Source organism: Nycticebus coucang, chromosome 4 (genome assembly GCF_027406575.1).
Source record: "Nycticebus coucang isolate mNycCou1 chromosome 4, mNycCou1.pri, whole genome shotgun sequence".
Lineage (NCBI taxonomy): Eukaryota > Metazoa > Chordata > Mammalia > Primates > Lorisidae > Nycticebus > Nycticebus coucang.
This window is the reverse complement of record NC_069783.1, coordinates 30,264,903-30,292,605: the sequence shown is the minus strand read 5'-3', so window position 1 is coordinate 30,292,605 and position 27,703 is coordinate 30,264,903. Positions and strand designations below refer to the sequence as shown.

Here is a 27,703-nt window from a genome sequence, read left to right as displayed (position 1 = left end):
AGTCCTAATAATGTTAATTATAATTTTTTGATATAATTAAAAATAACAAGATATATATTGGGAAACAAAGGGTAATGGCAGCCTAAGAGAATTACCTATTCTTCCACCTTAATAAACAAGTCAGGCCCAGGCTGGGTGCAGTGGCTCATACCTGTAATCCTAGCACTCTAGGAGGCCGAGGCAGGTGGACTGCCTGAGCGCACAGATTCAAGACCAGCCTGAGCAACAGCAAGACTCTGTCTCTAAAAATAGCTGGGTGTTGTGGTGGGCACCTGTACTCTCAGCTATTTGGAAGGCTAAGGCAAAAGGATCACTTGAGCCCAAGAGTTTAAGGTTGCTGTGAGCTATGACACCACTGCACTCTACCAAGTGAGACTCTGTCTCAAAAAATAAATAAATAAACAAAGAAGAAGTCAGGTCCAGTACAGTGGCTAACACCTGTAATCCCAGCACTCTGGGAGGTCCAGGCAAGAGGACTGTTTGAGGTTAGGAGACTAATACCAGCCCTCCCAAGAGCCAGACCCCATCAAAAATTAGTGAGGCATGATGGCCCCTGTACTGGGGAGGCTGAAGCAAGAGGATCACTTGAGCCCAGGAGTTGGAGTTACAGGGGTGTTAAAGTGAATAATGATGCTACTACACTGTAGCCAGGGTGACACACTGAGACTTTGTCTCATTTAAATAAAAAGAAGTCAATAAGTATCACGAACTGATCAACCAGGAATAGCAATATAAGAATAATACCTGAAAATACAGTAGGAAGTATGAGAAAAAATAACAAATTAAACACTGCATGAGGAACTTGTAAAAGCTGGGTAGTAAGAGGAAAGGGGTAAGCGGGAAATTATTAGTTTTCTTTATAAGCCTTTCAGTATTTTAAAATGAATTTTATTGAGGTATCATCTATATATAATAAATTGCATCCACTTTAAAGTATACAATTTCATGTGTTTATAAAAATGTATACAATGGTAAAGCAGCCATTAGAAATCAAGACACAAAATTTTCCATCACAGCCGAAAGTTTCCTTCTGTCCATTTACACTCTGATCCTTGCCCCAGGCAACCATTAATCTGCATTTTGATACTGTAAGAGTCATCTGATTTAGTAAATTCTACTCAAATTCTACTCCAAAATTCCTCACTGAATTTTTCTTTTGATATCCATAATCTGCTTTTGAGGCTATCTAGTAAATTTTTACTTTCTGTAATTATTCAACTTTAGAATATCTATTATTTTTATTGTTTGATTTATAGCACCTGCTAAGATTTCCCATTTGTTAACTGATGCCATATTTTCTTTTAATTCTTTGAACATATTTAAAGCAGCTGCTCTGAAGACTTTGCTTAATCCAGTATCTGGGCCCACTCACAGTTCCTACTGACTTCTTTTTTTCTTGAGAAAAGATCATATTCCTTATTTCTTTGCATGTCCTACAAACTTTGAATTGAAAATTGGACAATATAGACAACCTGTTGAAGCAGTAAGTAGACTTTGGTATCATTATTTCCTAACTCAGCCAAGTGAAACACACCAAATGTTCCAAAAGTGCATGACACTAATAAATGAAGACTGAGCGAGTCAGCTCCTTCATTAAGGCTTACTTAGTATCAAATAAAAATGCCATACAAATCAGCTGTCAAGCCATTATGTCCCACCAACTAGAAAACAGAGTTAATAGGACAGACAGATTATACAGGTTGAGTATTTCTTATTTGAAATGCTTAGGATGGGAAGTGTCTCAGATTTGGTTTTTTTTTTTTAACCTTTTTTTTTCCCCTGAGACAGAGCGTCATGGCATCAGCCCAACTCACAGCAACTTCAAACTTCTGGGCTCAAGCAATCCTTCTGCCTCAGTCTCCCCTGTGACTACAGGTATCTGCCACAAGGGCCAGCTAGTTTTTCTATGTTTAGTAGAGATGGGGTCTCGCTATTCTCTAACTCCTGAGCTGAAGCAATCCACCAGCCTGGGCCTCCCAGAGTACCAGGATTATAGGTGTAAGCCACAGCACCTGGCTGATTTTTTTTTTTTTAATATTTGCATTACTCTTACTAATCCAGCATTCCTAATCCAAAAATCCAAAATCTGCAATGTTACAGTGAGCATTTCCTTAAACATCACTTCAGCACTCAAAAAATTTTGGATGTTGGAGCATTTCAGATTTCAAGAGATACTCAACCTGTGTTAGGGATTTTGAAATAAGACCAAGTTTATTTTATTTATTTTTTGTTGTTGTTTTTTGACACAGAGTCTCACTATGTCACCCTTGGTAGAGTGCCATGGTGACACAGTTCACAGGAACCTCCAACTCTTGGGCTTAATTGATTATCTTGCCTCAGCCTCCCAAGTAGCTGGGAATGTAGGTCCCCACCACAACGGCTATTTTTTTGTTGTAGCTGTCATTGTTGTTTGGCAAGCTCGGCCTGGGTTCGAACTCCCCAGCCCTGGTGTACGTGACAGGCACCCTAGCTGCTGAGCCACAGGCGCCAAGCCCAAGTTTATTTTATTTTTAAATGGGTCCCAAGAAAACAAAGTTGTTACTTCTTTTTTTTTTTTTTTTTTTGTGATTTTTGGCCGGGGCTGGGTTTGAGCCCGCCACCTCCGGCATATGGGACCGGCGCCCTACTCCTTGAGCCACAGGCGCCGCCCCAAAGTTACTTCTTCTTCTTCTTTTTTTTTTTTTTTTGGGCACAGCAGAAAAATACATATGGGATCATCCAGCATGTGTAATGAAGTAAAAGAGAACCAAGATAACAAGAGAAAGGCAGATCAGCTTTTCAGGGCCACAGAATTTTTACTATTTATCCTGGTAGGACTGTTAGGATTCAAAATATATATTATAGAAACTTAACTATTTGTATGTGGTACAGTCTTTTTTTTTTTTTTTTTTTTCAGAACGTTTCTTAAGAAAATGTTAGCCCTTCAAAGCTATGCTAAGACAAACAGGCAAAATACATCTATACTTGAAAAAGCATTTTAAATCAGACATAGAAAGGAATAGGAAAAGGAGTATAGCCACTAATTCTGTTCTGGAAGACCAAGTCAAAGTGAGAACTTGGTAAGGGATAGAGAAAGCCACAAGGGAAAGAGGTGATGATATTTCTTCCGGCCACAGAAAACCATTTACTCTATCTATTCTCTATCAAAACCTTAAAAGTTTTGTATTATACATGAATAAAAAAAGCAGTTTTCTTATAACCTAAAGGAAATCTTAGACTTCGCTGCTATAATCTGAACACAGTACTATTTATTTTAATTTTAGCTCTGGACATGAAACTATTGCTGCATAGTCAGCTATCCGATAAAGTAGCGGAGATGTCATAGAATCTAGGAAGAAGAGTACCCCAGCGAAACAAAACAAAAACAATTTAATCTTCTGTAGAAGCTAACACCCAAAAGTTTTAGAACACAGATTTAATCCATAACAATGTTCTAATGTTTCTCTTTACTACATGAAGCTTCAAGTTTTTTCTAACAGGTACTAAAAAAATTCACGTACATACATAGTATATATGAAAACTGATATGCAATGAAAATTAACACATAACAAAAAAATTAAAAATTTTAATTCTGTGTCTTGGAAAAAAAAAAAATTGGTGTGGCTATCCACAAAAAAACATAAAAGTGGCCGCGCCTGTGGCTCAAGGAGTAGGGCGCCGGTCCCTTATGCCAGAGGTGGCGGGTTCAAACCCAGCTCCGGCCAAAAACCACAAAAAAAAAAAAAAAAGCTTTAAATAACAGAAACAAATAATATTTTAATCATTTAAAAGAATGTAAGGGGCTGGGTACTGTGGTTCACACCTGTAATCTTAGCATTTTGGGAGGCCAAGGCAGATCAGAATCACTTGAGGCTAAGAGTTCAAGACCAGCCTGGGTAAATTAACAAGACCACATCTCTATTAAAAAACAAACAAAAAAAAAAGCAAGCTGGGCGGCGCCTGTGGCTCAGTCGGTAAGGCGCCAGCCCCATATACCAAGGGTGGCGGGTTCAAACCCGGCCCCAGCTGAACTGCAAACAAAAAATAGCTGGGCGTTGTGGCGGGCGCCCGTAGTCCCAGCTACTCGGGAGGCTGAGGCAAGAGAATCACTGAAGCCCAGGAGTTGGAGGTTGCTGAGCTGTGTGATGCCATGGCACTCTACCGAGGGCCATAAAGTGAGACTCTGTCTCTACAAAAAAAAAAGCCAAGTGCAGTGACTTGCACCTGTAATCTCAGCTACTTGGGAAGCTAAACAGGAAGACAGGTTAGGCCCAAGGGTTTGAGGCAGCAGTGAGCTATGATCATGCCACTGCACTCCAGCCTGGGCAGCAGAGCAAGATCCTATCACTGTTTCTTTTCTTTTTTTTTTTTAAGAGACAGAGTCTCACTTTGGCGCCCCCAGTAGAGTGCCGTAGGGTCACAGCTCACAGCAACCTCCAGCTCTTGAGCTTAGGTGGTTCTCTTGCCTAAGCCTCCCGAGTAGCTGGGATTACAGGCACCCACCACAAAGCCTGGCTATTTTTTTTTTAAATTGCAGTTTGGTAGGGGCCAGGTTTGAACCTACCACCCCTCCGTATATGGGGCCAGCACCCTACTCACTGAGCCACAGGCACCGCCCCATCACTATTTAAAAAAAAAAAAAAGAGAAAGAATTTTTTCTTTTTAAACAGAGTTTTACTCTGTTGCCCAGGCTAGAATGCCGTGTCATCAGCCTAGCTCACAGCAACTTTAAACTCCTGGGTTCAAGAAATTCTCCTGTCTCTGCCACTTCCCAGCAGCTGGGATTAGAGATGTCTACTATAACACTCAGCTAATTGTTCTAGACACAGGGTCTTGCTTTTGCTCAGGCTGATCTCAAACTTCTGAGCTCAAGCAATCCTTACACTTCAGCCTCCTAGGATGCTAAGATTACAGGTGTGAGCCACCATGCCCAGCCAGAGAGAAAATTTGCCTTCATAATTTATAGTTGCAAAAACTGAAGGTTGCAAACTATGCAAAGGAAGCATGATTAGAATGGTTATATATTACTTGTTACATGCTTATACACTATGAATGATGTAGTTTATTTTTCAACATAGCCCTGTGAAAACAAAAACTTAAACCTACCATTATAAAGTCAAATCAATATTATATTACAAAACAAAGCAAATTAACATTATAAAGTAAGACTCTACTTTGCATGCAAACTTTGTTATTTTACATGTTAGTTAACCTAAACCCACCTGACTGAAGATGTCCATTGCGGCATGTCAAGTTAGTACTGTCATTATAGACCTCCGGTTGCGACTTGGAAAATGGCAAAACTGGTTGCAGCTTCTCTATGCAACAAAGGGGGTAATAAAAAAAGGAACAAAATAAACAAAAAAATAAACATAATGAACAAATAAAACGTGCATGTGAAATGAAAAAATATTTAAGGTGTTACAAGGTTGTTACAAGATTAAGTTTTTGCACTTAAAATTCCTTAAAAATATAATTAGTAAAAACTCAGACATGAAAACAGCAACAGAAATTAACAAGTGGGCTCAGTGCCCGTAGCATAGTGGTTACGTCACCAGCCACATACACCGAGGCTGGCGGGTTCGAACCCAGCCTGGGCCTGCTAACCAACAGTAATGACTGCAAAAAGAAAATAGCCGGGCATTGTGGCGGGTGCCTGTAGTCCCAACTACTGGGAAGGCTGAGGCAACAGAACTGCTTAAGCCCAACAGTTACAGGTTGCTGTGAGCTGTGAAGCCACAGCACTCTACCGAGGGCAATGTAGTGAGACTCTGTCACAAGAAAAAAAAAAAAAAAAGAAATTAGCAAGTGAATGGCTATGTTTAAAATATGCCTTATTTAGATTAGGTAACCTGAGGCAGTAATATATCAGTATTATCACCAGGGAATATTCACTGATTACCTAATATGTTCAAGTTACTGCGCTAAGAGAGTATCATGGAATTTTTTTTTTTTTTTTGAGACAGAGTCTCAAGCTGTTGCCCTGGCATCATACCTCATGGCAACTTCCAACTCAGATTCAAGCAATCCTCTTGCCTCAGTTTTTCTATTTTTATTTTATTTTTTGAGACAGAGCCTCAAGCTGTTGCCCTGGGTAGAGTACCGTAGCATCACAGCTCACAGCAACCTCCAACTCCTGGGCTTAAGCAATTCTCTTGCCTCAGCCTCCCAAGTAGCTGGGACTACAGATGCCCGCCACAACACCTGGCTATTTTTTGGTTGTAGTTGTCATTGTCTGAGAGGCCCGGGCTGGATTTGAACCCACCAGGTCTGGTGTATGTGGCTGGCGCCTTAGCCGCTTGAGCTACAGGCACTGAGCCAGTTTTTATATTTTTAGTAGAAATGGGGTCTCACTTTTGCTCAGGCTTGTCTTGAACTTGTGAGCTCATGCAATCCACCCGCCTCGGCCTCCCAGAGTGCTAGGATTATGGGCGTGAGCCACGGTGCCTGGCTGTATGTATCATGGAGATTTAAAAAAATTAATAGTTTCTACTATGTAGACATTTACTAAATATAATTGACAACTTATAATACATACACCTATGGATTTTTTAAAAAGTCTGCATAGTCCAGGAAGAGTGGCTCATGCCTGTAATTTTCCACTCTTGGAAGACTGAGGCAGGAGGAGCTCAGGAGTTCAAAGATCAGCCTGAGCAAAAGCGAGACCCCATTTTTACTAAAAATAGAAAAATTATCCAGGCATTGTGGCAGGTGCCTATAGTCCCAGCTACGTGGGAGTATAAGGCAGAAGGCTTGCTTGAGAAGTTCCAGACCAGCTTGACTGAGCGAGAGTGAGACCCAGTCTCTATTTAAAAGAGAAACTAGCCAGAGTGTAGTGGCACATGCCTATAGCTCCAGCTACTCAGGAGACTGAGGCAAGAGGATTGCTCAAGCCCAAGAGTTTGAGGCTGCTGTGAGCTATGATGCCACAGCACTCTATCCGGAGTAAGAGAGACTCTGTCTCAAAAAATAAAATAAATAAAAAGACTCCACAGCACAAAAGAAAGAGAACACTGGAAAGGCTTTACAGACGAAGTGGATTATGAGCTGGCTAGGATTTGAAAAGACAAAAAAGAAGTATGTTTCAGGAAAGGAAAATAGAACTTTTTTTATTTTTTTGAGACAGAGTCTCACTTTGTCACCCTTGGTAGAAGGCCGTGGCGTCACAGCTCAAAGCAACCTCAAACTCTTTTTTTTTTTTTTCAAGCAACCTCAAACTCTTGCACTCAAGTGATTCTCTTGCCTCAGCCTCTTGAGTAGCTGGGACTACAGGCGCCTGCCACATTGCCCGGCTATTATTTAGAGATGAGGTCTCGCTTTGACTCAGGCTAGTCTCAAACCCTCAGCCTCCCAAGTAGCCGGAACGACAGGCACCTGCCACAGCGCCCAGCTATTTTTAGAGATGAGGTCTTGCTCTGGCTCAGGATGGTCTCAAACTCCTGAGCTCAGGAAATCCGCCCAACCCACCTTGGCCTCCCAGAGTGCCAGGATTATAGGTGTGAGCCACCGCGCCAACCTAACTCTGGTTCTACTCTTAGACTCTATATTTAACACAGCAACCAGTGATCCTTCTAAACTTGGAAGTCATATTTTATCATTCCTTTCCTAAGAATCCTTATAACTGCTCCCCATTTCACAGGTAGTAAAAGCTGAAGTCCTCATGGTACTTCATACAGCCTTACTCAGCCCTATCCTTCCATGAGTTCTCTGACCTCACCTATATTTCTGGGGTACACTGGCCTCTTTCCTGCTTTACAAATACACCAGGTACATTCTCATAAGGCTTACTTCTCTCTGGATCATTCTTCTTCCAGAAATCATTGTGGCTAACTCATGTCAACCTCTCAAGGAGTGATACCCTGACAATCCTGTTTAAAAGTAAAAACTCAGGCTAGGTGCAGTGGCTCCCGCCTGTAATCCTAGCACTCTGTGAGACCCAGTCAGGTAGACTGATTGAGCTCAGGAGCTAGAGACCCGCCTGACCAAGAGCAATACCCCATCTCTAAAAACAGGTAGGCATTGTGGCAGCAGCTACTTGGGAAGCTGAAGCTAGTGGATCACTTGAGCCCACGAATTTGAAGTTGCTGTGAACTATGATGCCATAGCACTCTAGCCTGGGGTAACTGTGTCTGTGAGATTGTGTCTCAAAAAAATAAATAGGCTCCACACCAGTTGCACAGTGGTTACAGTGCCAACCACATGCACTATGGCTGGCAGGTTCGAACCCAACCTAGGCCAGCTAAACAACAATGACAACTGCAACAAAAAAATAGCTGAGCATTGTGAAGAGTGCCTGCAGTCCCAGCTCCTTGGGAGGTAGAGGCAAGAGAATCATCTAAGCCCAATAGTTGGAGGTTGCTATGAGCTATGACGCCAAGGCACGCTACTGAGGGCAACATATTAAGACTCTGTCTCAAAATAAATAAAAATGATAGGCTCGGCACCTGTGGCTCAAGCACCTAAGGCACCAGCCACATACACCTGAGCTGGCGGGTTCAAATCCAGCCTGAGCCCGCCAAAACGACGACGGCTGCAAACAAAAAATAGCTGGGTGCTTTGGCAGGCGCCTGTAGTCCCAGCTACTTGGGAGGCGGAGGCAGGAGAATCGCTTAAGCCCAGAAGTTGGAAGTTGCTGTGAGCTGTGATGCCACAGCACTCCACCCAGGGTGACAGTTTGAGGGTCTGTCTCAAAAAATAAATAAATAAATAAATAAATAAATAAATAAATTAAATAATAAACAAATAAAATTGCAAGAAAAAACAGGTGGGCCTATAATATTAAAAGACACATAATACATGCATCAGAGATCTTGGTTTCAATAACTGTTGTTTTTTTTTTTTTTTTTTTTTTTGAGACACTCTCCTTCTGTGGCCCTTGATAAGAGTGCTATGGCGTCCTAGCTCACAGCAGCCTCAAACTCTTGGGCTTCAGTGATCTTGCCTCAGCCTCCTGAGTAGGTAGGCCTGTAGGCACCACCACAACTGGCTACTTTTTTAGAGAAACAGTCTTGCTGGTGCTGGGGCTGGTCTTGAACTCCTGAGCTCAAGCAATCCACCTGCCATGACCTCCCAGACTGCTAGGATTATAGGCATGAACCACCACACCCTGCCAAATAATTATTAAAAATCGTAAAATTTATTAACTTATGACAAAATTATAAATGTGGGGGTATGGTGGCTCATGCCTGTAATCCTAGCACTTTGGGAAGCCAAGGCAGGAGGACTGCTTGAGGCCAGAAGGTAAAGATCAGCCTCAGTACCAGTGAAATACTATCTTTACCAATTAAAAAAAAAAAAAAAAAAAGATTAGCCAGGCATGGTAATATGTGTTTGTAGTCCAGCTACTTGGGAGGCTGAGGCAGGATTGCTCTGGAGCCCAGGAATTGGAGGTTGTATGAGCTACGATGATGCCACTGCACTCTAGCCTGTGTGACAGAGTGAGATCCTGCCTCAAAAAAAACCCCAAAAACCAAAAAACAAAAACAATTAAAATTTAAAGGCTGAGCATGGTAGCTCATGCTTATAATCCTAGCATTCTGGGACGCAGAGGCAGGAGGATTGATTGAGCTCATGAGTTCAAGACCAGCCTGAGCAAGAGTGAGACCCCAGTATCTAAAAATAGCCGGACATTGTGGGGAGTACCTGGAGGCTGAGGTTGCTGTGAGCTATGACACCATAGCACTCCACCCAGGGCAACAAAGTGAGACTCTGTCTCCAAAAATAAATAAATAATAATCAAAATAATATAAAAGAGAGAAGATGAGTATGGATATAAAGGGGGGAGGCAAATTTTTTCTGTAAAGGGCCAGATAGTAAATATTTTAGATTTTGAGGGCTGCGCAGTCTCTGTATCCAGTATTAAACTCTGCCATTATAGCATGAAAGCCATGGACAACACACAAAGGAATGAAAGCAGCTATATGTGACTAAAACTTTATAGTAACAGGCAGTGAGCTGGGTTTGGCCCATGGGTTGTAGTTCACCAGTCCTTGGTATAGATAAATCAAGACTGAACATGAGTTGATAATTATACAACTGAATGATGAGTCATCAGAAGTTCATTATACTCCACGGGCGGCACCTGTGGCTCAAGGAGTAGGGCGCCAGTCCCATATGCCGGAGGTGGCGGGTTCAAACCCAGCCCCGGCCAAAAACCAAAAAAAAAAAAAAAAAAAAAAGAAGTTCATTATACTCCTCTATTTTTGTACCTGTTAGAAATTTTCTGGCTTGGCACCATAGTTCAGTGAGTAGGGTGCTGACCACATACACTGAGGTGGGCGGGTTTGAGCCTGGCCCGGGCCTGCTAAAACAACAGTGAGAACTGCAAACAAAAAATAGCCGAGTGTTGTGGCAGGCACCTATAGTCCCAGCTACTTGGGAGGCTGAGGCAAGAGAATCGCTTAAGCCCAAGAATTTGAGGTTGCTGTGAGCTATGTTGTCACAGCACTCTACCAAGGGCGATATAGTAAGACTCTTATTTCAAAAAAAAAAAGAAAAAGAAAAAGAAATTTTCTTTAAGTTAAAAAAGAAAGCCTCGACCACATTTTCAATCATTGATCTACCTACAATTATTTTGTTTTTAGTTTAAAGTCAAGGTCTATATTGCCAAGGCTAGAATATAGTCACACCATCATAGCTCACTGCAGCCTTGAACTCCAGGGCAAGCAATCCTCCTGCCTCAGCCTCTCCCTGCTAAGCGTCACAACCAGCTGGGACTACACATGTGCATCACCACATCTGGCTAATTTTTCTTATTTTTTGTAATGACAGGGTTTCACTATGTTGCAGGCTGGTCTCGAATTCCTAGCCTCAAGCAATCCTGCCTCAGCCTCCAAAAGTGCTGGGATTACAAGCATGAGCCACCACACTCAGCTGCCTATCTATCCACAACTGAAGGTTCACTGAACACATTTCCAATATATCTCATATCTAATCATGTAACAGATAACTTTATACCTAGAAGCTGTAAACGGTCCTTAGCCATAACCAAATTAGTCATCATTTTAGCTTGAAGGCGTCTAGCTCTTTCACATTGTTCACCTGAAAGAAAAAATCAAAGAATTAATTAAAATATCTACATTTCCCTATCAATATTATTTCAAGATAAACTACCACTCCACTACTTTCATGGGGATTATAAGTCTTTATAAAAAAATTAAGAAAATATTACTTTCAAATATTAGCTATTAAAAAATGAGTTACATGGCTCAGCACCTGTAGCTCAAGCAGCTAGGGCGCCAACCAAATAACGAGAGCTCACGGGTTCGAATCCAGCCTGGGCCTGCCAAACAACAATGACAACTACAACCAAAAAATAGCTGGGCATTATGGCGGGCGCCTGTAGTCCCAGCTACTTGGGAGGCTGAGGCAAGAGAATCGCGTAAGCTCAGGAGTTGGAGGTTGCTATGAGCTGTGATGCCATGGTAGTCTACTGAGGGGCTACATAGTGAGACTCTGTCTCAAAACAAACAAACAAAAAAAAATTCTAATTCTAAGTGAGAAGAAAAGCATATATCATTGTTCAACTGTTTTTTCTCTTAGCAGTGCCATCGAACACATTGAATACATTTTGTATTTAATGAAATAATGTTTTTCTTATAACCAATGTATTTTCTTCTGTGTAACTGACAACAATATATTTTGCACATAATTCATGAAGTAATGCTCATCAAAGTCACAAAGGCCCAACCTCCCACCTTATTTATTGTATTCTGCTTTCTTTTATATAGCAGCCCAGTAGCCAGAGACACAGTCAAAATACAAAGGGGGGAGGATAAAAACAGGGTAAATATCAGGTACATTATAATTAGCTAATATAAGTAGTAGAGTCATCTAGCCAGGTAACAAACATCTATTGAATGGATTAAGTATTAGCTTAAACACTACAAATTTTTATTGTGAATTTATTTTAGCTCTGAAAAACTGAAGTACTTTAATAGTGGAACCCACATACTATACAATATGCATAGTACAGTATTTAAGAATTTAGGCTCTAAAGTCAGACTGAGTTCAAATCCTCACTCTACCACTTGCAGCTATGAGATTTTAGGTAAGCTGTTTAACTTCTCTATACTTAAGGTTACTCGTCTAAGAAATAAAGATAACACTGGCTACAGAGTATAGGGGTAAAAATTAAAAGAAATACTACATATGAAGCACTTACAATGATGTTTGTGCATATTATATTATAATTGTGCAATAAATATTACCTATTAACATTTAAGATATTGGGCGGCGCCTGTGGCTCAAGGAGTAGGCGCCGGTCCCATATGCTGGAGGTGGTGGGTTCAAACCCAGCCCCGGCCAAAAATAGAAAAACCACAAAAAAAAAAGATATTATTAGACTCTAATTTTTAATTCGAGGTGATACAAAAGTAAAGATGAGAAATAATTCAAGCGTGAGTCAACATAAGATATTTATAGCCCATATTCTTTTTTTTTTTTTTTTTGAGAAAGAGCCTCAAGCTGTTGCTCTGAGTAGAGTGCCGTTGCATCACAGCTCACAGCAACCTCCAACTCCTGGGCTCAAGCGATTCTCCTGCCTCCGCCTCCCAAGTAGCTGGGACTACAGGTGCCCACCACAACGCCAGGCTATTTTTTGGTTGCAGTCATTATTGTTGTTTGGTGGGCCCGGACTGGATTTGAACCTTCCAGTTCAGGTGTATGTGGCTGGCACCTTAGCCTTGAGCCACAGGCACCGAGCCTATGGCTCATATTCTAACATACAGTCAAGAAGCATTATCCAGAAGTGCAAGGGGTTTGTGGATTAACTGCTTCCCTCCTCGCCAGTGATGAAGGGACTACATTTTAAAAATAGGAGTAAAACATGAGATCGATCACCAACAGTGGTTCCAAGGATACAAATAATGTATGAGTAAGTCATTGCTGGCCTGCTACAGGTAAATCAAGTTCAGCATATCTGATTATAATTTCATTTTTATTTTTTTTTATTATTATTTTTTTTTTGTAGAGACAGAGTCTCACTTTATGGCCCTCAGTAGAGTGCCGTGGCCTCACACAGCTCACAGCAACCTCCAACTCCTGGGCTTAAGCGATTCTCTTGCCTCAGCCTCCCGAGTAGCTGGGACTACAGGTGCCCGCCACAGCGCCCGGCTATTTTTTGGTTGCAGTTTGGCTGGGGCCGGGTTTGAACCCGCCACCCTCGGGTATATGGGGCCGGCGCCTTACCGACTGAGCCACAGGCGCCACCCTATAATTTCATTTTTAGAGTAGATCATAAGAATTACCTAAAAGTCTACAAATGTTGGCTCAGCACCTGTAGCACAGTGGTTATGGTGCCAGTCACATATACCAAGGTTGGTGGGTTTGAACCTGCCCTGGAGCAGCTAACCACATTGACAACTGCAACAAAAAATAGCTGAGCATGGTGGCAGGCGCCTGTAGTCCCAGCTACTTGGGATTACAATTCTCTTGGGGAAGAGAATATTGAGCCAAGAGTTTGAGGGTACTGTGACCTGTAACACCACAGCACTCTACCGAGGGTGATATAGTAAGACTCTGTCTCAAAAACTAACAAAAAAACAAAAAAGTCTACAAATGTTAACAAAGATATTTAAAAATGTTTAAACATCTTTACTAAGATAAACATATCTGAAATCAGGATAATCATGTGAGTATTTGGAATGCTATAAACAAATATAACTATAACCATACCTTGTCCTGTAATAATGACTGCTATTCCTTTTTCTAGTTCTTCAATACCTTTCTTATACCATTCCACAGCTTGCTCCTTCTGTCCTGCTTAAATAAAAATAATTATTTGTACATCTCTTGAGTATGAACAAAACAATAAACATTTCCGAAAGCGTCTATCATCTATCTGATAGATGATACCTAAAAGATACAGTTGTGATCAAAGAAGCCTGAAAAATATCACTATATAACTTCTTAGTACTTTCAGTATCTTAATATGTTTTTATATCTCCAGGAGGGGGGAATATAGTCACATTGTTTCTCAAAATTTTAGGGCTGTGTGTCCCTTTTTGGTTACTATCTCATGGTATTGATGTTCATAACCACTAAAATGCTATATTAGGAAAGTAAATTTCTTTTTTTTGAGACAGAGTTTCATTATTTTGCCCTCAGTAGAGTGCCATGGCATCATAGCTCACAGCAACCTCCACCTCCTAGGCTTAAGCAATTCTCTTGCTTCAGCCTCCCAAGTAGCTGGGACTACAGGTACCAGCCACAACAGCCGGCGATTTTTTGTTGTTGTTGTAGTCATTGTTGTTTGGAAGGCCTGGCCGGGTTTGAACCCACCAGCCCCAGTGTATGTGGCTGGCACCTGTAGTCCATAGCTGCTGAGCTATGGGCGCCAAACCAGGAAAAGAAATTTTATTTAGGAATTTTCTTAAATATATGCTTTTGAAAATCATAAACATATTTTCCATAAAAGTGAGGGGGAAAAAACCACTGTTTAATATTTAAATGTGATGCAATGTATTCATTGTTGGGTGCCTCATTTCTAGAATAACTTTTTTTTTTTTTTGAGATAGAGTCTCACTTTGTCGCCCCCCGGGTATCATAGCTCATAGCAACCTCTAACTCTTGGGCTCAGGCAATTCTCTTCCCTTAGCCTCCCAAACAGCTGGGACTACAGGCACCTGCCACAACACCCAGCTATTTTAAGAGATGTGGTCTTGCTCTAGCTCAGGCTAATCTGGAACTCATGAGCTCAGGCGACTGCCCACCTCAGCCTCCCAAAATCCTGGGATTAAAGGAGTAAGCCACCATACCCGGCCACTTCTTGTTCTTCTTTTTTTTTAAACATACAGGATCACGCTTTGTGATTGCAGGAGGCTGCAGAGCAGTGGTATAATCATAGCTCAATGAACCCTCCAACTCCTGGGCTTAAGCAATCTTTTCGCCTCAGCCTCCCAAGTAGCTAGGACTATAGGCACACAACACCAGGCCCAGCTAGTTTTTCTATTTTTAGTAGAGAGGTGGTCTTACTCTTACTCAAACTCGTCTTGAACTTCTGAGCTCAAGCAATCCACTAGCTCCCAGTGATAGGATTACATTGAGCCACTACACCAGGCAAATAGTCTTTGTATTTTTAGGTCTTTTTTTCTTTTTTTTTAGAGACAGAGTCTCACTTTGTCACCCTCAGTAGAGTGCTGTAACGTCACAGCTCACAGCAACCTCCAACTCCTGGACTTAGGGTGATTCTCTTGCCTCAGTCTCCGGAGTAGCTGGGACTACAGGCGCTCACCACAAAGCCCGGCTATTTTTTTGTTGCAGTTTGGCCGGGGCCAGATTTGAACCCGACACCCCGCCACCCTTGGTATATGTGGTCGGTGCCCTAGCCGCTGAGCCATAGGTGCTGCCAGTCTTTCTATTTTTAGTATATATGGTGTCGCTCTTGCTCAGACTGCTTGTGAACTTCTAAGCTCAAGCAATCCACCTGCCTTGGCTTCCCAAAGTGCTGGGATTACAGGCATGAGCCACCGTGCCAGACCTAAAACATTCTTTTTTTATTTTTTTCTGAGACAGAATTTTGCTTTATCACCCTCGTTAGAGTGCCGTGGCGTCATAACTCACAGCAACCTTAAACTCTTGGGCTCCAGCGATTCTCTTGCCTCAGCCTCCCAAATAGCTGGGACTACAGGCGTCCGCCACAACGCCTGGCTATTTTTTAGAGACGAGGTCTTGCTCTTGCTTAGGCTGGTCTCAAACCTGTGAGCTCAGGCAATCCACCAGCCTTGGCCTCCCAGAGTGCTGGGATTATAGGTGTGAGCCATCTTGCCGGGCAAAAACATTAATCCTTGATCCAAGTTAACGTTAAAAAGGATCTAAAAATTTGGCATTATTTATTTATTTTTTTTGTAGAGACAAGAGTCTCACTGTACCGCCCTCGGGTAGAGTGCCGTGGCGTCACACGGTTCACAGCAACCTCTAACTCTTGGGCTTATGCGATTCTCTTGCCTCAGCCTCCCGAGCAGCTGGGACTACAGGAGCCCGCCACAATGCCTGGCTATTTTTTTTTGTTGTTGTTGTTGCAATTTGGCTGGGGCTGGGTTTGAACCCGCCACCCTCGGCATATGGGGCCAGCGCCCTACTCCCTGAGCCACAGGTGCCACCCAAAATTTGGCATTATTAAAACATGTAGGGTGGCGCCTGTGGCTCAAAGGGGTAGGGCGCCAGTCCCATATGCTGGAGGTGGCGGGTTCAAGCCCAGCCCTGGCCGAAAACCACAAAAAATAAAAAATAAAAATAAAAAAATAAATAAAAAAAATGTATAAGATACTTCTGTAAAGTGATCATTATTCTCAAATTTCATTGTTTTTAAATTCTTAGTCTTTAGAACCCCCAAAGCCTCATAAATGTCTACTACAGTTATAGACAGTTACAAAGGAAGGTAGAAATCACTGATCAGAACTGTTTTTCATGGGGCCAGGCATAGGGGCTCACACCTGTAATCCCAGCAGTTTGGGAGGACAAGACGGGTGTATTGCCTGAGCTCATGAGTTTGATACCAGCCTGAACCAAGAGCGAGACCCTGTCTCTAAAAAATAGCTGGGTGTATGGGTGGCGCCTGTGGCTCAAGGAGTAGGGCGCCAGTCCCATATGCCAGAGGTGGTGGGTTTCAAACCCAGCCCTAGCCAAAAAAAAAAAAAAAAAAAACCAAAAAAAAAAAAGAAAATTAAAAAAAAAAAAAAATAGCTGGGTGTTGTGGTGGCTGGCTATAGTCTCAGCTACTTCGGAGGCTGAGGCAAGTGTATCGCTTGAGCCCAGGAGTTTGAGGTTGCTGTGAGCCATGGTGTCTAGCACTCTACCAAGGGCGACAAAGTGAGGCTCTGTCTCCAAAAATGAAAAAAAAAAAGACTAGTGAAAGGCATAAATTTATATTTCTTTTGAGATATAAAGAAATATCAATTGTGATTGTATCAATTTACACTCCTAACAGTAATGTGTGAGTGTTCTGACTATCATCCTTATCAAGATCTGATTCTGTTATTCATAAAACTCCATACTTTTTAAAACGAATAGTGCATATGCAACAAAATTTTCAAAGTGTTTTTTAGAAAAAATTGAAGTTCAAAAAGAATAAACAGTATGTTGACCTTTGTTTTTTTTGAGATGGAGCCTCAAGCTGTCTCCTTGGGTAGAGAGCTGTGGCATCACAGCTCATAGCAACCTCCAACTCCTGGGCTCAAGTGATTCTCCTGACTCCGCCTCCCAAGTAGCTGGGACTACAGGCACTTGTCACAACGTCCAGCTATTTTTTTGTTGTTGTTGCAGCCATCATTGTTTGGTGGGCCCAGGCTGGATTCCAACCCACCAGCTCAGGTATATGTGGCTGGTGCCTTAGCTGCTTGAGCCACAGGTGCCGAGCAGACCTTTGTTTTTGAAACAGGGTCTCATCACTCCGTCTCCCAGGTTGGAGTACACTGTAGTTCACTTGTAGTTCACTGTAGGTTTGAACTCCTATATTCAAGCAATTCTTCTGCCTCAGCCTCCCCAATAACTGGAATTACAAGCACATATCACCACACCTGGCTAATTTTTGAATTTTTTTCTAGAGACAAAGTCTCTATGTTGTCTAACCTGGTCTTGAAATCTTGGTCTCAAGCAATCCTATTGCCTTAGCCTCCCCAAGTGCTGGAATTACAGGTGTGAGCTACCATCCCTGGCCCTGCTGATCTATTTTAAAAGAACAAAATATTCTGAGGAGTTTTGGTACATTATCTGTAGCCAAATCAGTGATCACAAATAAATTTACTTAAGGTGACTAGACACAGTGGCTCACGCCTATAATCCTAGCACTCTGTAAAGCCTAGGCAGGTAGATTGCCTGAGCTCACAAGTTGGAGAATAGCCTGAGTCAGAGCAAGACCCAGGAATTGTGGCAGAAGCCTACAGTCCCAGCTACTTGGGAGGCTGAAACAAGAGAATTGATACACTCAAGAGATTGAGTGGCGCCTGTAGCTCAGTGAGTAGGGTGCTGGCCACATACACCCAGGCTAGTGGGTTGGAACCCAGTCTGGGCCAGCTAAACAGCAATGACAACTGCAACAAGAAAAGAGCTGGGGCGGAGCCCATAGCTCAGCTAGTAGGGAGCTGGCCACACACACCAAGACTGGCGGGTTCGAACCCAGCCTGGGCCAGCTAAGGCAACAATGACAACTGCAACAAGAACAACAAAAATAGCTGGGCGTTGGGTGGTGCCTGTGGCTCAGTGAGTAGGGCGCCGGTCCCATATGCCGGAGGTGGTGGATTCAAACCCAGCCCCGGCCAAAAACCAAAAAAAAAATAGCTGGGTGTTGTGGTGGGTGCCTGTAGTCCCAGCTACTTGGGAGGCTGAGGCAAGAGAATCGCCTAAGCCCAAGAAGAGATTGCTGTGAGCTGTGATGCCACAGCACTCTACGAGGGAGGGAGGGAGAAAGGAAGGAAGGAAATAGCCGGGCGTTGCGGTGGGTACCTGTCATCCCAGTTACTTGGGAGGCTGAGGCAAGAGACTCACTTGACCCCAAGACTTAGAGGTTGCTTTGAGCTGTGGCGCCATGGCACTCTACTGAGGGCAACATAGCGAGACTCTATCTCAAACAAACAAAAAAAAAAGAGTTTGAGGTTGCTGCGAGCTCTGATGCCACAACACTCTACCAAGGGTGACAAAGTGAGACTCTGTCTCAAAAAGAAAAAAAAAATTACTTAATGTATTACCTAACATTCTTTGTTAACAGCTACTTGGTTTATTACATTGTTTAAATCTCGTAAGTCAGTACAATAGTAGAAAATGCAGACACCTCTTACCTAAAAGTATAAGTCTACTTGAGAAGGGATAAAAATATAGGTCAACAGGGTGGCGCCTGTGGCTCAAGGAGTAGGGCGCTGGTCCCATATGCCAGAGGTGGCGGGTTCAAACCCAGCCCCGGCCAAAAAAAAAAAACCACACACACACAAAAAAATATAGGTCAATAGAACAGAAGTCCAGAAATAACTACACATATATTGCTGATTGACTGGGACAAAGATGATGAGGTAATTCAAGAGAGAAAGCAAAGCATTTATTTTCTTTCTTTTTTTAGAGACAGAGTCTCATTTTGTCGCCCTCAGTAGAGTGCTATGACGTCACAGCTCACAGCAAGCTCCAGCTCTTGGGCTTAGGCAATTCTCTTGCCTCAGCCTTCCAAGTGGCTGGGACTACAGGCGCCCACCACAACACCTGGCTATTTTTTTGTTGCAGTTTGGCTGGGGCAGGGGTTCAAACCCACCACCCTCAGTATATGGGGCCAGCGCTCTACCCACTGAGCCACAGGTGCTACCAGAAAGAATGGCATTTAGAAAAAAATGCTGCTGGAGCCAGGCGCAGTGGTGCAAACCTGTAGTCCCAACTACTCCTCAGAAGGCTGAGGTGGGAGGACTGCTTGAACCTAGGAGTTCAAGACCAGCCTGGGCAATATAGTGAAGGGAGGGAAAGATGCTGAAACAACTGGACGTTAATATGCAAAAGAATGAAGTTCACGCCACATAGAAAAATTATCTTGAAATGGATCATGGGCCTAAATGTCAAATCTAAAAATATACAACCTATAGAACAAAATACAGGCCAGATAGAGTTACTCGTGCCTATAGTCCCAGCACTTTAAGAGGCTAAGATGAAAGGATTGCTTGAGGCCAGGAGTTTGAGACCCCCATCTCCACCAAAAATAGAAAAATTAGGCAGGTGGGATGACACATGCCTGTAGTCTCAGCTACTATGCAGGGTAAGGTAGGAGGACTGGCTGAGACTAGGACTTTGATGTTGCAGTGTACTATGATGACAACCACGTGCTCCAGCATGGATGACAGAGACTCTGTGGGGGTGGGGGAGGAGAGGGTGGTGCCTGTGGCTCAGAAGTAGGGTGCTGGTCTCATATACCGAGGGTGGCAGGTTCAAACCCGGCCCTGGCCAAAATTGCAACAAAAAAAAAAAAAAGAGAGAGAGAGAGAGAATACAGGCTAGGCATGATGGCTCACGCCTATAATCCTACCACCCTGAAAGGCTAAGGCCAGTGGATCACTGGAGATCAGCCTGAATAAGAGGGAGACCCCATCTATACTAAAATTAGGCAGGCCTTGTATTGGACACCTGTAGTGCCAGCTACTTGGGAGGCTGAGGCAGGAAGATTTCTTTGAACCCAGGAGTTTGAGGTTGCTGTCAGCTAGGCTGATACCACGGCACTCCAGCTCTGGCCAACAGAGTGAGATGCTGTCTCAAAAAAAAAAAAAAGACAAACAAGCAGACAAAAATTATGCAAAGTAAAAGCCAGATACAAAAGGCTACACATTGTAAGTTTCTGACATGCAGTGAAGATAAAATTATAAAAACAGATCAGATCAGTGATTGCCAGAAGTAGCTGAGGGGAAAGCAAGTAGAATGACTATGAAGAGTCACAAGGGAACTTTTTGGGTAACGAAACATTCAATATATTGCGATGCTGCTTGCTCCCTGTCAAAAGTCACTGAATTGGGTGGTGCCTGTGGCTCAGTAGATAGGGCGCCGGCCGGCCCCATATACCAAGGGTGGCGGGTTCAAACTCAGCCCTGGCCAAACTGCAACAAAAAAAAATAAACAGCTGGGCGGCACCTGTGGCTCAGTCGGTAAGGCGCCGGCCCCATATACCGAGGGTGGGGGGTTCAAACCCAGCCCCGGCCAAAAACTGCAACCAAAAAATAGCCGGGCGTTGTGGCGGGCGCCTGTAGTCCCAGCTACTCGGGAGGCTGAGGCAAGAGAATCGCTTAAGCCCAGGAGTTCGAGGTTGTTGTGAGCTGTGTGAGGCCACGGCACTCTACCGAGGGCCATAAAGTGAGACTCTGTCTCCACAAAAAAAAAAAAAAAAAAAAAATAGCTGGGCATTGTGGCAGGTGCCTGTAGTCCCAGCTACTCAGAAGGCTGAGGCAAGAGAATTGCCTAAGCCCTGGAGTTGGAGGTTGCTGTGAGCTACCGAGGATGATAAAGTGATAATGATAATGTAATGTAGAGACTGTCTCTACAAAAAAAAAAAGTCACTGAATTATGCCCCTAAAAAGGACAAAATTTGCTATATGTAAAATTATATTTCTATAAATCTGATTTTGAAAAGGTTTATTATTCCAATATTTATATTTAAGGATATTCATTGTGGCTTAAGTTATAATACCAAAACTAAAAGTTTGATTATCCAAAATTCTGAATTTATCCAGAACAGAAGAACTAGAAAAAAAAAAATCAGTTTTTGCTAGGCACAGTGACTCACTCCTGTAATTCTAGCACTCTGGGAGGCTGAGGTAGATGGCTTGCTTGACCTCAGGAATTTAAGACCAACTTGAGCAAAAGCAAGACTCCATCCCTAAAAACAGCTGGGCATTTTGGCAAGTGCCTGTAGTCTCGGCTACTCAGGAGGGGAGGCTGAAGCAAAAGGATGGTTCAGGGTGGCGCCTGTGGCTCAGTGAGCAGGGCACTGGACCCATAAACCGAAGTGGCGGGTTCAAACCCAGCCCCTGCCAAATTGCAACCAAAAAAAAAAAAAAGGATGGTTCAAGCCCAAGAGTTTGAGGTTGCTGTGAACTATGATGATGCTATAGCACTCTCCTGAGGGTGACAGAGTAAGATTCTGTCTTAAAAATAAATAAATATGGCTTGGCGCCTGTGGCTCAAACAGCTAAGGCGCCAGCCACATACACCTGAGCTGGTGGGTTCGAATCCAGCCTGGGACCACCAAACAACGATAGCTGCAACCAAAAAATAGCTGGACGTTGTGGTGGGCACCTGCAGTCCCAGCTACTTGGGAGGCAGAGGCAGGAGACTCGCTTGGGCCCAGGAGTTGGAGGTTGCTATGAGCTGTGATGCCATAGCACTCTACCCAGGGCGACAACTTGAGGATCTGTCTCAAAAATAAATAAATAATGAAATAAAATAAATAAATATGGCTCAGCGCCAACTGCATACCCAAAGGCTGGTGGGTTTGAGCCCGGCCCAGATCTGCTAAATAACAAGTGCAACCAAAACTAGCTGGGTGTTGTGGCAAGCGCCTGTAGTCCCAACTACTTGGGAGCCTAAGGCAAGAAAATCGCTTAAGCCCAAAGTCTGAGGTTGCTGTGAGCTGTTATGCCACAGCACTTTACCAAGGCCTACACAGTGACACTCTTGTCTCAAAAAAATAAAAGAGGGGCGGCGCCTGTGGCTCAGTGGGTAGGGCGCCGGGTTCAAACCTGGCCCTGGCCAAATGGCAACAACAAAAAATAGCAGAGCATTGTGGTGGGTTCCTGTAGTCCCAGCTCCTGGGGAAGCTGGGGCAATAGAATTGCCTGAGCCCAGGAGTTGGAAGTTGCTGTGAGCTGTGTGACGCCACAGCACTCTACCAAGGGCGATAAAGTGAGACTCTGTCTCTACAAAAAATAAATAAATAAAATAAAATAAAAAATATCAGTTTGAAGAGAGTTAAGTTTCCAAAACAATGAAAATTACCAATCCTACTAGAATGGTTATTATAAAAATTGCCAAGGTATGAAAAGAAGTGAAGCTAACAGAGGGGACACTGGCATTTAGAGTAGTACTTCTCTACTTGAAGCAATTGTCAATATTGTCAATTCAGAAGCAAAAGTGGCTGAGAAACTGAGGTTTGTTTTTTTTTTGAGACACAGTCTCACTCAATTACCCAGGTTAGAGTGCTGTCACATCAGCCCAGTTAACAGCAACCTCAAACTCTTGGGCTCAAGCAATCCTCTTGCCTCAGTCTCCCCTCCCAAGTAGCTGGGACTATAGGTGCATGCCACAATGCCTGGCTAGTTTTTCTATATTTTAGTAAAGATGGGGGTCTTGCTTTTTCTCAGGCTGGTCTTGAACTTCTGAGCTCAAGGAATCCACCCACCTTGGCCTCCCATAGTGCTAAGATTACTGGTGTGAGCAACCATCTGGCCTCATCACATAAGAAATGCTGTTTTAACACATCTCACTGGAGAGAAAAGTTTTTCTCAAAATCACCTACAATGTAGCTGTGAAATTAAATGGCATTCAATAAACAAACCTCACATATCCTGGCATTAAGTAAAAAGGATCTGCAGTGCTGTTCCTCTCTTAAAATAGTTGGTTTCATGAGCAGGGCAAAGTTGCTCACACCTGAAATCCTAGCATTCTGGGAGGCTGAGGTGGGTGTACTACCTGAGTTCAGGAGTTCAAGACCAACCCCAGCAAGAGTGAGACCCCTGTCTCTAGTTAAAAAATAAATAAATAAATAACCTAGAAAAATTAGCTGGGCATCGTGGCAGATGCCTGTAGTCCCAGCTACTTAGGAGGCTGACGCAAGAGGATTGCTTGAGCCCAAGAATTTGAGGTTGATGTGAGCTATAATGATGCCATGGCACTCTACCCAGAACGACAGGGTGAGACTTTCTCAAAAAACAGAAACAAATAGTGGGATGTTGTGGTGGGCACCTGTACTACCAGCTACTACTTGGGAGGCTGAGACAAGAGAATCACTTAAGCCCAAGACTTTGAGGGGGGGAAAAAAAAGAAAACATTTAAGATTAAAGGGGGCCATATACTAGAAGGCCAAGGTAGGTGGACTGCCTCAGCTTGAGTTAGACACCAGCCTAAGCAAGAGCAAGGTCCTGACTCTGTCTCACAAAAAAGAGAGCCATATAATACAAACTCAGTTTTACTTTATTTTTAAAGAAAAATGAATATATAATTAGCTTCAGTTTGAACTAATTTAAATCAGTATATAATATCACCAGTTGTATCAACAGAACTCAAATCAAACTAAAGAGCTGTCATAAGCTATTCTCATGTCCACTTTAGAAAACAAAGTATAAAGCAAAAAAGGGAATAGAAACATCAGAAAGAGTGTGAATAAGTGATACACAAATCGCTGAATACATTTTAAACTTTTTTTTATTGAGACAGAGTGTCACTTTGTCGCCCCTGGTAGAGTACCATGGTATCATAGCTCACAGCAACCTTAAACTCTTGGGCTCAAGAGTCTCTTGCCTTAGTCTCCCAAGTAGCCAGGACTATAGGCATCTGCCACAACGCCCCACTAGTTTCTCTTTTTTTTTAGAGACAGGATCTTGCTCTAGCTCAGGCTGGCTGCGAACTCATAAGCTCAGGAGATCTGCCCCCTTGGCCCTCCCAGAGTGCTGGGTTTACCAGCTTAAACCACCATGCCCAGCCCATTTGAAACATTTTTAAGAGGATTTAAAGGTCGGGCATGGTGGTTCACACCTGTAATCCCAGCACTCTGGGATGCAGAGGTGGGTGGATTGCTTGAGCTCAAGGGTTTAAGACAAGCCTCAGACAGACAGAGACCTCATCTCTAAATATTGTGGTGGGCACCTGTAGTCCTAGCTGAGGTAAAAGAATTCCTTGATCCAAGAGTTTGAGGTTGCGGAGAGCTGTGACACCAGGGCATTCTACCAAAGGCAACAAAGTGAGACTCAGTCTCAAAAAGAAAAAAAAAAAAGAGGATTTAAGTATAATAGATATATGTGACACTCAAGTTACCAGCATGACACCCAAGGTCTGAAATCTATTTGTCACTTATTCTTCAACTAGAACTGCTTTCTCTTCAAATCTAACAGCCCAGGAGCTTGCTTTTTTTAAAATACGTAAGTTTTCCTTAATCTCTCCTTTATGCTACCTCCTAACTCTCAATGTTAACCAACATTTCCTGGTATGTTTTGACATTCTCTTCCTAAATACAACAATTATAATGGTCTATCTTTAAACAGATCCCTCTATTCTAAAACATCCAATGTAGATGGGTAAGCTTCAGAAGACTTCTATAACAGGATATTGCAATAAAACAATCTAGGAAGGGATGATGGCCCACCTCTTCTCCCCAAAGAGATCTTGGATGTTCCTAGGAGGTGGTGAAGAATGGTGCAGTTAATAAAAAACTTCCTTCCACAAACACAGTATTCTTTTCTTAAATTCCTTTCCTTCCTTGAACTCTCTTAACCTCCACTCTTTCGTCAACACTCTAAAAGCATGAATACCTGCCTCTTTCCCTATATCCTACTTCTCACTTCCAAGGCCCACAAAGAAAACAGGTGTCAACGAGGCTGAAACTCTAGAACAGATTCTGGCATTGGTAGTGGGGAGAAACATTGGGAACGAAGTGCAGATAGCTCTTGTTTTCATTAATGGACAATTTATGTAACTACCTAATTGAGGTGCTGTGGAAAGGCCCTTTGGGAGAGGAAAAAGCCAGATCTCAACACACGGAAAGAAAGGATAAAAAGAGGGAATTAAAAAAAAAATTTTTTTAAAGACTCTAACTTTATCATTTTGCATAAAAAGTTTTTTTTTTTGCATAAAAAGTTTTTCAATAGCTATTAGCATAGGTTTGGAATAACGTGGTTTAACTTTTTCTTTTCTTTCTTTCTTTCTTTTTTTTGAGACAGTCTTACTTTGTCACCCTCAGTGGAGTGCTATGGTGTCACAACTCATAGCAATCTCAAACTCTTGGAGTCAAGTGATTCTCTTGCCTCAGCCTGTCAAATAGCTGGGACTAAAGGTGCCCACCACAATCTGGCTACTTTTGGAGGCAGGGTCTCACTCTGGCTCAGGATGGTCTCGAACCTGTGAGCTTAGGCAACCCACAGGCCTCGGCCTCCCAGAGTGCTGGGATTACAGGAGTGAGCCACTGGGCCCAGCCAATGAGCTTTATAATGAGCTTTATCTTTTGAGCCTCAGTTTCTTCATCTGTAAACTGCTGTTACTCGTCCCTTTTTTTGAGACAGAGTCTCATTACGTTGCTCTGGGTAGAGTACTGTGGTGTGACAGCTCACAGCAACCTCAAACTCTTAGGCTTAAGTGATTCTCTTGCCTCAGCAGCCTCCCAAGCAGCTGGGACTACAGGAGCATGCCACAAAGCCTGGCTATTTTTTTGTTGTTGCAGTTGTCATTGTTTCAGCAGGCCCAGGCTGGGTTTGAACCCGCCTACCTCTGTGTATGTAGCTGGCACCCCAACCACTGAGCCATGTGCGCCAGAGCCCCTAGTTAACAGTTGCATGTCACTGGGTTATTGTAAGGATTAGATAAAATAGCACATGGAAAGCTAATTGCACAATGCCTGGAACATAGCTACACTAAAAAATGCTAGGTTAAGAGAGACTTGATTCCTCATTTTCTTTTATAAACGTGTATTTTGTTGAAGGTTTTATTGTAAAATGATGTGTGTAAGTTTATTCAATTCGTTCATTTACATTTCAACCTAGAAACAGAGGCTACCTTAGAATACCGATTTAATTAAAATCAAAGCAATGAGAGGCAGGTTTTATGCTAAAGTACAACTTTACTGAAAAATATTAAGGAGTCATTATATTGATAAAATGACTGTCATGAAACCTTTTAAAATAATGAAAATTCAACTAATTATATGCAGCTAACACTTTGAGATTTAAGTCACCATTTCTTCTTTTTTCTGAACTACAGTACTCTACTTTCATTAAAAAGCTTATTAACAAGACACAGCTTCTTCGATATCAAAACCTTTTGGAAACCTGGCTCAGAGGGAGTCATACATTGTTTACACTGTTTAAAAGGATCCGTATCATCACTCTGGGACAACTGTCACTGTCACCAGGACATCTGGGTGTCTCACAGTGACCTGGGTCATGCAAAAGCGTGGGGGAAGGCTGAAGTCTGAAACAAAGTCGACAACCAGGGAGCCCTGAACAGGGATAGAGGTTTAACAGAGAATCCTAGATGAGGCTCTGACCTGCGGGAAAGCAGCCTCTCCGGGCAGATTAACTTTGGGGGTGCACTGCTCCTTCCCGCAAGGGGCGCAGGTGTTGCCCCCCCACCCCCTACGACCCCACCACTTTCTTCCCGGAGCCGCCACCCCTTTTCCCCAGCCCCGATTACCTTTCTCGTCCTCGTCGATGCGCAGGGCAATGGAGATGTACTCGAAGGCCTGTTTGTGGAAGGCTCGGACGCTCTCGGTCTCACCGCCTGGCACCGGCGCCGGGGGCGAGGCCGAAGACGGCGTCGGAGCGGCCCGGGAGCTCCTCTTGGCTGCCATGAGGGCGCGGGAGACGCGCTGGCAGAGCCACACGAAGAGGAGCCCCAGGTGGAAAGCGACCAGACGCAGCAGCGCGAAGCCTACGAAGAGCGGGTAGGAGAAGTAGTACAGGTTCTGCTTATGCGGCGACTCGCGCGCAGGGGCCCGCCCGGCGGCGGGAGGGGCGGGGGCCAGGCAAGGAGGCGGAGGCCTGGGAGGCACCGGGCTGCTGGGGCCGCCGGAGCCTTTCTTTTTCCTTCGTCCACCCGGAGAATTCATTCACAACTCCCACTGCCGCCGCCGCCATAACCCGCCTCCCGCAGACCGACGGGGACCAAAGGACGGCGACGGCCACTGCGACGGCAAGGGCCACACACGCCCGCGCGCCGGCCGGCCGCAAAAGCTCGGCACCTCCACACACGGTCCGCCGGCCCCGCCCCTTTCTCCTTCCGCGCTCAGGAGCACAACCCGGTCTCCTCCAGCTGTCGAAGGCTCCAGCCCCTCCCTCCCTCCGTCCTCTCAGCCGCCTGATAGCTCCGAGCGGCCACCGCGCACGCGCACGTTCTCCTGTGTCTTTCTCCGGCGCGCGCACGCCGCCGTCTTTGTTGACCTGGGCGCCTGTGCGCGTGCGCGGCGCTCGGCTTCCCTTCCCGGAGGAACCACAGTTCCCAATGCGCAGATCGGCTCCCATCGGCCCAGCGCTCCGTCGCTCCGCCGACTTCTTTGCCTCCCGACCGC

The 27,703-nt window shown here is 43.7% G+C and overlaps 1 protein-coding gene across 6 annotated transcripts in view; it reads right to left on the bottom strand.

Annotated features, from left to right (window-relative positions):
* Positions 1-27,498, bottom strand: part of SPAST (spastin) — a 59,207-nt gene extending 31,709 nt beyond the window's left edge. For 3 of the 6 annotated variants that reach the window (XM_053588035.1, XM_053588036.1, XM_053588038.1), the window contains exons 1-4: positions 26,830-27,498; positions 13,654-13,740; positions 10,936-11,019; positions 5,202-5,297 (exon numbers count right to left, since the gene is read on the bottom strand). In XM_053588035.1, coding sequence (XP_053444010.1) covers positions 5,202-5,297; positions 10,936-11,019; positions 13,654-13,740; positions 26,830-27,244 — 682 coding nt within the window. In that variant the 5' untranslated portion in view covers positions 27,245-27,498. The remainder of the gene's footprint in view (positions 1-5,201; positions 5,298-10,935; positions 11,020-13,653; positions 13,741-26,829) is intronic. The other 3 variants (XM_053588037.1, XM_053588039.1, XM_053588040.1) reach the window with 3 other exon arrangements.
* Positions 27,499-27,703: the final 205 nt, after the last annotated feature.